Source organism: Ahaetulla prasina, chromosome 1 (genome assembly GCF_028640845.1).
Source record: "Ahaetulla prasina isolate Xishuangbanna chromosome 1, ASM2864084v1, whole genome shotgun sequence".
In the NCBI taxonomy this organism is placed as follows: Eukaryota; Metazoa; Chordata; class Lepidosauria; order Squamata; family Colubridae; genus Ahaetulla; species Ahaetulla prasina.
This window is the reverse complement of record NC_080539.1, coordinates 254441389-254455589: the sequence shown is the minus strand read 5'-3', so window position 1 is coordinate 254455589 and position 14201 is coordinate 254441389. Positions and strand designations below refer to the sequence as shown.

The 14201-nt window shown below is 46.2% G+C and overlaps 1 protein-coding gene across 1 annotated transcript; it reads left to right on the top strand.

Annotated features, from left to right (window-relative positions):
* The first annotated feature begins 5952 nt into the window (after positions 1–5952).
* Positions 5953–6912, top strand: LOC131184826 (olfactory receptor 10Q1-like). Its single transcript, XM_058156623.1, has one exon. The coding sequence runs from the start codon at positions 5953–5955 to the stop codon at positions 6910–6912; it is 960 nt and encodes a 319-aa protein (XP_058012606.1).
* The last annotated feature ends 7289 nt before the right edge of the window (positions 6913–14201 follow it).

Here is a 14201-nt window from a genome sequence, read left to right as displayed (position 1 = left end):
TCAGATTCCTCCGATCCGTCCTCAGCGACAGTGACGGGTGCTGTTGGGCACCGAAGGGGACTCGGTGTGGCCTCAGGAACCAGAAGGGACCGGTGAAAAACGGGGTGGATCCGCATGGATCGTGGCAGGGTCAGTCGGTAGGCTACCGGGTTGATGACTGCCTCGACAGGGAACGGGCCGATGAATCGGTGGTCCAACTTCTTTACCGGGCGGTCGGACGGGAGGTGTTTGGTGGAGAGCCACACCCGGTCTCCAACTGCCAGCGGGGGCGTTGCCCGTCGGGAGCGGTCGGCGGACCGTTTGTAGTCCTCCTTTGCCCGATTCAGCTGCTGACGTACCAACTGTTGGACCGCATGCAATTCCGTCAGGAAGGTCTGCGTTTCGGGAACAGGAGAGTCCGGTGGTGCCAGAGGGAAGAGCCGCGGATGGTACCCACATTGGCAAAGAACGGGGTCATCTGAGTAGAGGTGTGCTGAGAGTTGTTAAAAGCAAACTCCGCCAGGGACAGGTAGTCAGCCCAGTTGTCCTGTTGCTGGTTGATGAAGCAACGGAGATACTGTTCCAGTATACCGATGACCTTCTCTGTACCCCCGTCGGTCTCCGGATGGTGCGATGACGACAGACATACCTGCACCTCCAACGCGGCCATCAGGCTCTTCCAGAAGCGGGCTGTGAACTGAACTCCAGCGGTCCGAAACCACCCTGTCCGTAGACCATGGAGGCGGAAGATGTGCTGCAGAAAGAGACGGGCGTTTTGCGGCTGTGGGCAGTCCGCGGCATGGGATGAAGTGTGCCATCTTGGTGAGCATGTCCACCACCACCAGCACCGTGGTGAACCCAGAGGACGGCGGCAGGTCTGTCAGGAAATCCATAGAGATCGCCCCCCAGGGTCTGTCGGGTGTCGGCAAGGGCTGGAGGAGCCGGGAGGGGCCCCGTGGCGGTCTTGGCTTGCCGGCACGGTACGCAGGATGTCACATGTATATCATGCCGCACTCGGGGCCACCAAAAGGTCCGTGTCACCAGGTGGAGGGTCTTGAAGAACCCAAAATGTCCTGCTGCAGGGTTGTCGTGGCACTGGGTCATGACGAGGGCTCGGAGTGGTCCTGTGGGCACATATAATCGCCCCCGAAACTTGAGTAAGTCCTCCTCCAAGGTCCAAGGAGACGTGGGGCCCACCTCCGCTCTCCTTTGCTGCGACCAGGCGTCCTGGCGCTGCGCCTCTCGCACCTGGGCCCGCAAGTCCACTGGCTCCCGTGCTGCGGCCAAGGCTTCTGCCGCAGCACTGTCCGTGGAGGAAGGGGCCCTTGGCGCAGAGGTCCCCTGGCTTGCGGGACAGGGCATCCGCCCTCCGGTTGTGACCGCTGGGAATGTAGGTCACGCGGAAGTTGAACCGGCCAAAAAACAACGACCACCGGATCTGCCGCTGGTTCAACTTCCGAGCTGTGGTGAGGTGCTCGAGATTCCGATGGTCCGCTCGACCTCCACCTGATGTCGGGCCCCTCCAGATGGTGTCGCCAAGCCTCGAATGCAGCCTTGATAGCCAGCAACTCTTTTTCCCAGATAGTGTAGTTGCGCCGGAAGGGTTGAGTTTCCGGGAGTAGTAAGCGCAGGGAAAAGTGTGCCACCATTCGCCGGAGCCTGTAGCAGCACCGCCCCAGAGCCACATTGGACGCGTCCGTTTCCACCACAAAAGGCCGGAGCGGGTCGGGATGCCTCAGGACGGGTTCCGTGTGAAGGCTTTCTTGAGGGCTGTGAATGCTTCTTGCTGCGGGGACCCCACCGAATGCAACCTTCTTCCTGAGGAGCTGGGTAAGTGGAGCTGTCAGTGTGGCGAAGCCGGGATGAAGGTCCGGTAGTAGTTGGCGAAGCCCAGTAGGCGCTGAACATCCTTCACCCGACGAGGGGCTTCCCAGCTACACAAAGCTTCTACTTTACATGGGTCCATGGCTATGCCCTCGGGCGAGATGATATGCCCGAGGAATTCTATGGAAGTCCGGAAGAAGACGCATTTCTCCAGCTTCGCATTGAGTTGTTGCTCCCGCAAGCGTTGCAGAACCAGACTGACGTGTCGAAGGTGGCTTTCCCTGGACCGGGAGTAAATCAGGATGTCGTCGAGGTAGATAACCACGAACCGATCCAACATGTCTCCGAACACGCTGCTCATGAAGTGCTGAAAAACGGCGGGAGCATTGGTCAACCCAAATGGCATGACAGTGTATTCGTAGTGTCCGTATCGGGTGCCGAATGCCGTCTTCCATTCGTCTCCTTCTCGTATCCGCACCAGGTTGTAGGCCCCCCGGAGATCGAGCTTGGTGAAGATCGTGGCCTCCCGCAACCTTTCCAGTAGCTCCGGGATGAGCGGCAGGGGGTAGCGATTCCGCACCGTAATGGCGTTTAGCCGGCGGTAATCACAGCATAGGCGCAAGTCCCTGTCTTCTTCTTCACAAAGAGGACCGGGGCCGAGAGGGACTTTGAAGGCGGATGAACCCTCGGGCCAGGTTTTTGTCCAGGAAGTCCCTGAGGCGGCCAACTCGGGCTCCGACATGGAATACAGGCGTCCCACAGGCAGTGGTGCGTTGGGCAGAAGGTCCACGGGCAATCGTAGGGCCGATGCGGGTAGTCGGTCCGCCTCCTTCTCGCTGAACACGCCGGCGAAGTCCGTCAGCTCAGGAGGCAAGGTGATGGCAGCGGTGGGGACGTTCTGGCCGGCACAGGTGTGGCGGATGTGATCGACGCACTGCAGACTCAGGAAAGAGATGGCGTTCCGCGACCAGGCCACCTGAGGATCGTGGGTCCGGCCAGGCCAACCCAAGGACCAAGGGAAAATGAAGGTCCGCCGTGACATAAAACTGGATCGCCTCCTCATGGTCCCCAATAGCCAGGCGCAAAGGCTGGGTGGCGAATTTAATGGGGCCGGACACCAGTTCTCGCCCATCAATTGTCTCTACCCGCATCGGAGGGTCCACGGAACCACGGGACCGCAAACTGGGTCACAAAGGCCTGGTCCATAAAGTTTGTTGTGGCCCTGAGTCCACCAGCGCATGCGCCTGGAGCCCGTCCGACTGGTTCCCCAACCATATCTGTGTGTCCAGAATCAGATGCCGAGGGGGCCCAGAGTCTACTTCCGCAACGTCCAGTGGGGCTTAGTACGTGCCCGACCTAGGGTTTCCCCGAGGTCGGGCCTGCTCCGTTTCCCGATTGGTCACGCTGTGATTCGGGGACCGGCGTGCGTGCCCCACTTCGCTTTCTGGGGCAAAAAGCGGCGAAGTGGCCGGGCTCCCCACAGTACAGGCACAATCCCCCTTGGCGCCTCCGGTTCCGCTCCTGGGCTGTCAGGCGAGGTCTGGCCGCTCCCAACTCCATGGGCTCTTCCGCAGCGGCTACAAAACGTGGGGCGACCCGGAGTGTTGGTGGTGTAGGAAGTGGGGTGCAGATGTCGACGGAGGGTCCCGGGGTGCGACGGGACGGTCGCCGTTGCAGACGGGCATCGAGGCGGAGACAAAGGGCACCAAGTTGTCGAGGGTCCGCGCGCCCACGGGCCAGCTCGTCTTGCAATTCCTCTGAGAGTCCCTCCTGAACGCTGGCCCACCAGCGCTGCATCATTCCAGTCAGAGTCCTGGCACAAAAGACGAAATTCGCGATGTACTCCTGCAGGGGCGTTTCCCTTGACGGAGTTCCTTAAGGCGCCTGGTTGCCGTCAGCATTGAACGGGTCCTCATACATGGTGCGTAGGTGCTGCCAAAACGCTGTTGGTCCGCCAGCAGGGGCTGTCCTGGAGCAAGAGGCGTGGCCCATCGAGCAGCCGAGCCGGAAAGAAGGTTAATCACGAAGGCCACCTTAGCCCGGTCGTCTGGGAAATCCTCTGGCCTCATAGCCATGTAGAGCTGGCACTGTCCCAAGAAGGTCGGGAACATCTCAGGCTGCCCAGAAAACTTATCCGCACGGTTATCGGGCACTTGCGACGAGGAGGAGGAGGAGGATGGGGGGCTGCAGGCACATTCCTGGCAGCAAGTTGGCCTGCCAAGTGAGCCACTTGCTGCTGGAGCTGTTGATTAGCCGCTGTAGCTGCTCTAACTGCTGCTGTACCTGCTGCTGATCCATCTTTGGTGGAAGATGTTTTAGTCAGGTCTTGGACAAAATGTTCTGTTTCCTTCCCCAATACTCCCAGCAAAGAGTCCGTCAGAGGCCTTCCTTTTTTCCTTTTATTTACATAGATACATGTCCTGGCCACGCCTCCCCACGGGCCTGCCAAGTTTCTGGAGATAACGAGGAAATTATAGATAAGGCCAGAATTACTCACGAATATATTCTTCCCTCCATGAATTAGCTTGCGCCAAATTCATTGCTTTGTCCGAGACAAAAAACCAGGAAGTCCCGCCTCCTATTTATAGTCTCTGCAGATGTCACTGCATGACAATTATGACTTGGCTTTGTCCCAACTCTTCCGCTGCTGCGCACGCCGATCAAGCCTTCGTAACCTTGCGTCCCTCCAAAACTGTTCTTGGGGCGTTGCCAAATCAGAAGAAAGCCCGGGAGAATCAGGCCCCGCCGGCCCCTCCCTCTGAGTGGGTGCCAGGGAGGGAGAGGGCTCAAGAGAAGCAGGGCTTGCCAGGTCTTCTCCCTCATTTTCTGAATCATCCGAGTCCAGGAGTCTGGGTCCAGGAACCTGGGTCACAACAACAAGTCTTAAAAGAGCCAAGTTTGCAGACCCCTGATTTAGGGCAACATATCAATTTAATGACAGCGATAGACATAGTACACTCTTTCAATACTTGTTCTCAATTTAACTCTAAAGATTTCTAACTAGAAATAAGTTCTCCCTGGCCTCACCTAGCATAAACCTGCTGTCTTTTTTTGCAGCAAACCTCCTGCAAGTTTCTACCTGCCAAGGAAGGGAAGCCAATAGCTGCCCTCTCATCCTCCTAACCTTGCTTCCTTGTCATAGGCTCAAAGGGGGCAACACTACACTGGGCCAAAGTTGGAAGTAAGAAAGGAGCTTCCTTGGGAGACACACAGATATTATACTAAAACTATTAGTGGGACTGAGGTGACCTGGTTCTCTGATGAAGGTAAGATGGACCATAGGAATTGCAAAATGATGTGAAATAAATACTGATTCTCTTAGCGAGGTAAGTCTGATGAGAGCTGAATCACTGGAATGGTAAAGTGCTCTGAAATGAAATGCTACACAGATACAGGAATGCCAGCTGTTTTAGTAAATAGTCTCAATCAAAATTTTTTTTTATTTGCATTTATATCCCGCCCTTCTCCGAAGACTCAGGGCGGCTTACACTATGTCAAGCAATAGTCTTCATCCATTTGTATATTACATACAAAGTCAACTTATTGCCCCCAACAATCTGGGTCCTCATTTTACCTACCTTATAAAGGATGGAAGGCTGAGTCAACCTTGGGCCTGGTGGGACTTGAACCCGCAGTAATTGCAAGCAGCTGCTGTTAATAACAGACTGCATTAGTCTGTTGAGCCACCAGAGGCTGGTGGCATATTTGTGATATGTTCAGCCTATTCTTCAATTCTTCCAACTTTTGTTTTCTTGGGTCTGAAACCTTTCATCGGAGCAGCTGAAAATATACTCATGAAAAGGTTGCCCACTCTGGATAATAGCAGGAACTTGTTTTCAAAAAGAAAAACATAGGTGAGAACCTTGTATCCTACAGGTAATAAAAGTTCTGTAAATATCAGTTTTTATATCTATTGGGTCAGATTTGCACAACTGACATTGTAATCATCTAAAAATAATATCCCAGGTGTGTTGGAATTTGCCTAATTTAGGAGATGAAGAGAAGTGAAAAGTCCAGGATTACTGAGATTTCATGTATCAGATCTGAGTATCATACAGTCCACACGACCTGGTTTTTGAAACTTTTGAAAATACATATTACTATTTAACTGGTTTTCATTCTTGTTTTTTCCTTTATATGGTAGATAAGATGTATCTGACAATTACAAACTGGGATAATCAGTCCATGGCCCATGAGTTCATCTTCCAGGCATTCTCCACTGTTCCTGAGATACAACATCTTATTTTCACTTTCTTTCTTTTGCTCTATCTCACAATTATTTTTGGTAACTGCTCTGTCCTTTGGGTGATCTGCACTGTCCATTTCCTGCACACCCCAATGTATTTTTTCCTGGCCAGCCTCTCTTTTCTGGAAATGTGTTATACCACTGTGGTAGTACCTCAAATGCTTGCTAGCATTTCTGACTTCCACAGAACAATCCCATTGGTGAACTGCGGCATCCAGATGTTCTTCTTTACAACACTAGGAGGCACTGATTGTTTTATGTTGGCTGTCATGGCGTATGATCGCTACATAGCCATCTGCCACCCACTTCGCTACACCCTCATCATGACCTGGCGAGTATGCATGTGGCTGGTGATTGGCTCCCTGATTCTTTCCATAGCGCTATGTCTGCAGCTAACTGCCTTGATTTTTAGCTTGCCTTTCTGTGGTTACCAACCCAAGATCAATCATTTCCTATGTGATGTACCACCTGTGCTAAAGCTGGCATGTGCCGACACCCATCTCCACCAAACTGCACTTTATGGTGTTGGCATCATGGTTTTAACAGTTCCCTTTCTTCTGATATGCATCTCGTATGTCTATATTGTGGCTGCCATTCTCCGGATTAAGTCCACATCTGGGCGGTACCAAGCCTTCTCCACCTGCTCCTCCCACCTCACAGTTGTGATTCTACAGTATGGTGTCTGCAGCCTTGTGTATCTGCGTCCCAAGTCCAGCACTTCAGAAGATGAGGATAGGAAACTGGCTCTTATATATACCTTTGTCACTCCCCTCCTGAACCCCTTGATCTACACCCTGAGGAACAAAGATATCAAGCAGGCTTTAAGAAAGGTCCTGAAGAAAATGGTTACATCTCAAACTTGAATCTCAATTTATCTATAACATTATTATACCCTCAAAACCAGTTGTGGATTAGCATTATCACAGAAGGAAGTAATCTTGAATCCTTCAGGTAATTGCTGAACATCCCCCAGCATCTCTTAATGTTGTCCATGCTATCTGGGGTTCTGAGTTGCATTTTGTCACAGGTTATCAACTCCTTATCTGCTTAACAATTCTATAATTGACCTCAGTCAACCTGAGATCTTTTAATAATGGACTTCAGGTTGTGGCATTATCTTTCAGAAAAGACCAAAACAAAAGCCTTATTCCAGCATTCTTTAGGACACCCCATAATTTAATTTGGCACCTGGCAGAAATGAACTTCCATATCTGTATCATACCGTGGTATGTCTATATAGGCAAATCAGACAATCACCTTTGGTGCCTATTTAACTGGGCTATCAAATTTCAAGAAAAATAAAATCTCCAATAGAAGATAATACCCATAGCTTGTGGTTGATCTGTGTAGTTCTGGTACTCTGTGAGCTTGGTTGTTTGCTTGCAGGCATTTCCTCACCCAAGAAGATAACATCATCAGTGTGAATGAATGTGAAGTTTACTCCTTGTTTCTATGTACTACTTTCTCCTGCCAGTTTTGGTGGGAATGTATGTTCCTCTTTTGTGGATTCCTGATTAAATGTCATACCATTCAAAAGAGGCAATAAAAAAAAAACCTAAAAAGACTACAGCAATTCACATTCAGATAAGCAGGGATCAACACCAAAGAGAATAACAGAGTTGGAAGGGACCGTAAAGATCTTCTAGTCCAACCTCCTGCTCAAGTAGGAAATCCTATAACATTTCAGACAAATAGTTGTCCGATCTCTTCTTAAAAACCTCTGGTGTTGGAGCACCCACAACTTTTAGAGACATTTTTTTCCACTGATTAATTGTTCTAACTGTCAGGAAATTTCTGCTTAGTTCTAGGCTGGTTCTCTCCTTGATTAGTTTCCATCAGTTGCAAGCAATCAGGCTAAAAGCAATACTCTAATTATACAACTCCAAGGAGGAAACTACACTCCACCAAATCTGGCAGAGCAAGCTACTGTGTATAAAGATGAAGCCAGTACCACATTCACTTGCACTGATCACATTACCTACCTTGGTAAGATTAAAAAAAAAAGATAATGTATACAGCAAACAGTAAAAGTTCAGAGAGCATCCACAAAAAGTTATCTACAATTTTAAAGTATAAAGTATATTTATTTTGGGATTCGGGTACAAGGAACTGATTTTATGTTTTGCCTATGGCACCAAATGCTGGCAAATACTCTGCCTCTTTCAGTTCAGTTGAAGACTGCAATATAATGTACAATGTATACATGGTTGAAATTGCACTAATTTTCTCTTCCATTCTTTTTACTATAATGTCTAATTAAAAATGGAAGAATTACAAGCTGAGAGGTTACAAGTTAATTTGGAATTTCATGTGTCTTTATAAAGGTATGGCTTTATAGGAATATTGGATTTCTTGCAGAGGAATTTTACTGGAGTTTGAATTGAAACAGTTTGTCCTTCTGACTCTGTCACATTCGCTTCCTGATTATAGTGCGACTAATCTCAATTCTTGCTTTACCCAAAAGAAAAATACTGGATCAATTTCTTCAATTAATTCACAGTATATCGATTGTTATTCAAATATTTACATTTTAAAAATAAAATTTAAGTCTCTAAGGACATGAATTGAAAAGTTGTGCCATCTCTTTCCACACTGCCACATCAGGTGCAAGAAATCAGGAACCAAGGTTGTTCAAATGAGTACAAGTTTAATCCATGCTAGATCACTACGGGGATCCAGGCAACTTGGCAGTAGATAAGAATCAAAGGAATTCAAGGAGGGCTGGATTTCTGGGCTGGATCTCTGGTGGGCATGATGGAGTTACAAACTGATGACACACTTAACCCCTCCCTCAAACTCAGCCTTGTCATATTTATTTATTTATAAAATGTATTGGCCACTCAGCTCAACATAAGGTAACTCCCAGTGGCTTACAATCATAAAAATATATTTATATATATACAATTAAAGCATAAATAAATTAAAATCAAACATTAATACCTAAGGATATGTGGGGAGGGTGGGGGAAGAGTGGGAAGAGGTGGGATCGGTTGTTACTCAATCAACCACCTTCACATGCTGGGGTGAAATCCTCTAAAGTCTGCTACCGATTCTATGAGTCTGCTACTGAGTGCGCACTTCGCACACATGCACGCCTGAGGTGCACCCATGCCTGAGGCACGCCCGTGCAGCGCTAAAAAAGGAACACTTTGAAGCCTTCCAAGTCTGCAAAGGTAAGTAGAACAGCGAGGGGTCGGAATCCGCTGTGTTACGCGATTTAGATTAGCTAGACAGCAGGAAATCTGATCGTTCTAGCTAATATAAATTGTGCGTCACAGCTGATTGTCACCCGGCAGATTGTCAGAAATACCAGTTCGCCGGAACCAATAGCATTTGTTACTACCAGTTCACCCGAACTGGTCTGAATGGGTAGCATTTCACCCCTGGTGCTGTTCCCCCACTTGGGCCCCAAGCCAACTGGCAGAGCCATGTTTTTAGCTCCTTACAAAAGGATAAGATGGTTGGGGGCAACCTGACATTGGGGGTAAAAGCTGTTCCAGAGGGCAGGAGCAACAGCAGAGAAGACCTTCCTCCTGGAACCCTCCAGCTGGAATAATTGGGTTGACAGGATCCGCAGCATGCCTCTTTTGCCAACACATATCTTACTTGCCATGAGAATTTCCTAAATAATAGATTGCACTTGACTTACAAAAGTTCCTACTAGGGTTGGCCTTAACGGCAAATATTGAACCAGACAAGAAAACTAGGCATAAAAAGATCAAAAAAGAGATGCAATGATCTGTGTAACCATAGAAGAAATGTAAAAATAAAGATAAAAGCAGTATCAGTCATCATATATACTAATAAAAACAAGAGTAGACACAAAATGTATAATGGAATTATTCAAGAAGTTACTGAAATATTGAATACACATAATTTACATTCCCCCCTCCCATATAAAATAAAAATAAAATCCAAGTCAGTTCAGTGAACATGAACATAAACATGTATATATGGATGGGCTTCATTTTCATTATCTTAGTCATCACTAAGCTAAGAAGACTCCTGCGAGTCCCTTGGACTGCAAGGCGAACAAACAAGTCAGTTCTAGAGGAGATCAACCCTGACTGCTCTTTAGAAGGCCAGATCCTGAAGATGAAACTGAAATACTTTGGCCACCTAATGAGAAAGAAGGACTCACTGGAGAAGAGCCTAATGCTGGGAAAGATTGAGGGCAAAAGAAGAAGGGGACAACAGAGAATGAGGTGGCTGGATGGAGTCACTGAAGAAGTAGGCATGAGTTTAAATGGACTCCAGAGGATGGTAGAGGACAGGAAGGCCTGGAGGAATGTTGTCCATGGGGTTGCGATGGGTCGGACACGACTTCGCAACTAACAACAACAACAACAATAAAGCTGAGAGTAAGAAAGACTTCATAGATGAAGTTCTCTCTGGAATTGCCTCCTAGTGATTGCCCTGTTAGTCCCCCAGAAAGCTATAGTGGTCGTCCACATGGGTTGCTTATCATGACATAAAGACGACCCATTTCTTGTTTGCAATAGGTCTGTGCTCCATCTAATAGATAACCTACTGCTGAGGCAGATTGAAGCCATTAACAGTGTTCCAACTTGTAAGTATGTGCACACACATGAGGACCGGCCAGCTGGTGCTCTGGTTTCCAGCTCTCTGGCACACATGCGCGCGTTCTGGTTTGGGCACTTGGTGCCAAAAAAGGTTCGCCATCACTGGAATAGACCTTTTTCTATGAATAGAGACTTGAAGCTATTTATAAACACGCTGAATATCCGCATGCATTTTCAATGCATCTGCAATGTGGCAATAGCAGTTCCTGACTATTACTTAATATAATCATAAATAAGGAGGAAGAAAGAGAAGACCATCCACCGGGACCAAATGATTGTTCAGAAATGATATGAATGATCAATGAAGTTGGTAGCTTCTTCTTTATAATGCTTTGCAAAGCTAGCCTTGAACATAATGCATTAGCTTCTAGAGCAGTGACGGAGAACCTTTTTGGCACCAAGTGCCGAAACTGGAACATGAGCACACTGGAATCCAGAAACCCAAAGACAAGCTGGCCATGCATATGCATGCACCGGGCAGCTAATCTTCCAGTTTTTGGTGCGCACCTGCGCACCAACCAGCTGGTCTTCAGATTTCCAGTGCTCCAGCACACACAAAGACCAGCTGGCCAGTGCACATGCCCGCACCAGAAACTGGAAGAGCAGCTGGCGACAGCCCACGTGCCCACAGAGAGGGCTCTACGTGCCACCTCTGGCATGTGTGCCATAGGTTCCCCACAAGGGTGGGTTCTACTTAACTTTACTACTGGTACGCATCATGCCCATGCGATCTGCATGCACAGATCACTCTTGATGACGTTCGGGTCAGTGGGCGGAGCCTCCTGCTGGTTTTACTACTGTTCTAGAGAACCGATCCGAACTGGGGGCAACCCACCACTGGTTCGCCATCACGGTTCTAGAGCATTCAAGGTTTTTGAAAGTGTTAGGTGGATCCTGCCAGCTGACTTGGCCACAGTTTGTCCAAAACTTTCTACACAGAATGCTGAAATGAATTTATTGCAAGCTTTTGGCCTCTCAAGTTTTATATACTTTTTTAAAAAATTATGACACTAGGATTCCTAAGGAGAATTGTTTTTGTTTCTAAATATTAAATACTTGACGTGTCTCCTGGGTATAACACCTTGCAAAGAAGATAAAGACTGCCCTGATTGGCTGGAGAAAAGATAGCTGAGTAAGTGACTACCTTTGCTTGCATTCCTGTATTGATTCAGTGAATTGGGAGGAACCTGGCTATATTCAATCTAACAAATACTTGAAAAGCGGGATTCATCCCAGAAAAGAACTAACAGATAATCCAACTAGAAAGCTCACCAGCCTGTTCATAGACATTTGATAAAATTTCATTCCTCTTTCATCTTTTGAGACAGAAACCTTACGAAGAAGAAGAGAGCCCCCCCCCTTTAGTTTTGTAATCCTGAATGAAAGGCATTTTACAAGGTAAGAGTTCATTGGTGAATTTAGCTAGATCCTTTATCTGGGGTTTTTTTGGTGGGGAGGTTTGACTGGACTATTAGGCACTCCTCTGGATTTCAGCCAGAGATTTTTTAAAGCTTTATTTAGAGATGTGGGTGGTGATGGTGGTTTCTTTTGCCTCATTTTCATTCCCTTTTTACTCCTTCTCCTGCATTGGGTTTGCAGTGGGCAGTGAGCAAAAATAGGAAGATTTTAACAGATTGATTCTTCCCCAAATCGGGATTGATTCTGCTGACATTCAGAACTTTTTTCACAATTTTGATCTTGGATTGCAGAATACAAATGATAATGTACCAATTCAGGATCATAGTTGGGATTATTGAAGACATTCTGGGCAAGGTTAAAATCAGTTGTAACAGTCAGAAAGGGAGAATTGGAATGGATAATATAATCAGTTTCTGTAGCTATTTGTTTATGAGAGTACAGTGATCGAGGAATACTTGTACATGTGTACAGATTGTATTTGCCTATAAACAATACTATTTTTACATCAAATAATTTACCTTTAAAAGGAGAAAGATGCAAAGATTAACTGAGAATATGACAATGGATGCTGTCTAGTCTTTCGGAGTGGTGGGGTGGAAACTGTTTTAATTCAGGAATTACTCTCTTTTCAGTAAATGCAATGGTATACTTTTCCTTATAAATATTTTTCAGCTTTGCATTTCTGTTCCTTCAGCCATTTTTTCCTCTGTCAGACTTTTCATTTTTCCCTGAAACTTAAACAATAGAAACCAACAAAAAAGGTATCATTTTTTTAAAGACTAGTTAAAATTTTAGATCTCTCACAGCACTTAAAACTACTTTTATTTGAAACACAAAAATTGGCACCTGTTGAAAGATTTAAATCTATAATATCTATAAACTCCTCAAAACTGTATTGTACACATAAGCTAGGTCAGTATTCTATAAAAGCTTTTGGCTTTTGACATGTATGAACCTATCTGGTTTGGGAAGCTAAGCAGGGCTAAGGCTGATTAGTACTATAATGGGATTCCACTAATCAGAATCAAGGCTCAACTAGAAAGTTATAGACATCCGTAAAACTGTGGCAAACCACTTTTACTCCCTTGCTGAGAAAAAGACCTGGATATGTCCATGAAATTACCTGGACCTCAGCTCTATTCAAAGGAGACTATTTTTGTGCTGTATGAGCACTATTAAACATGAAGGCAGCCTGAAGGCTTAATCAAAGAATAGCAGATAACGGATAAAGTAAATCAATTTATTGACAGAGATAGACAAACCATAGTAGGCTTCTATATTTGTCCATATTTACAGAGGAATTATTGAGTCTGTCATTTTATTTTATTTATTTATTTTGTCATACAGTATATATAAGCATAAGCATGAAATAACTATACAATATATAAGCATATATAAAAGTATGAGTATGTAATAATTATATTAATTGGATATAATGAAAGGAAACAATAGGACAGGAACTGTAGGCACATTTGTGCTCTTATGCACACCGCTTACAGACCTCTTAGGAATGGGGTGAGGTCAATAGTAGTTTTTGGTTGAAGCTTTGGGGATTTGGGGAAAAGACCACAGAGTCAAGTAGTGTATTCCAAGCATTAACAACTTTGTTACTGAAGTCATATTTTCTGCAATCAAGATTGGAGCGGTTAACATTAAGCTTAAATCTATTGTGTGCTCATGTATTGTTGCAATTGAAGCTAAAGTAGTTTTTGACAGGAAGGACATTGTAATAGATGATTCTATGAGTTAAACTCAGGTCCTATCGAAGGCGGCGTAGTTCTAAATTTTCTAAACCCAGGATTTCAAGTCTGGCGGCATAAGGTATTTTGTTGTATTCAGAGGAGTGGAGAACTCTTCTTGTAAAGTATTTCTGGACACGTTCAATTGTATTGATGTCAGAAATGTGGTATGGGTTCCAGACAGTTGAGCTGTATTCAAGAATTCTAACAAATGTTTTATATGCTCTGGTTAGTAGTGTAGAGTTTTTGGAGAAGAAGCTACGTAAGATTAGGTTTACAACTCTTAAAGCCTTTTTTGCCATCATTTTTGTCATTTGCACCACTATAACTGGTTTGGTTCTGCAACCCAACAAGACAGAAACAGATTTCAGAGGATAATTAGAACTGCAGAAAAAATAATTGCAACCAACC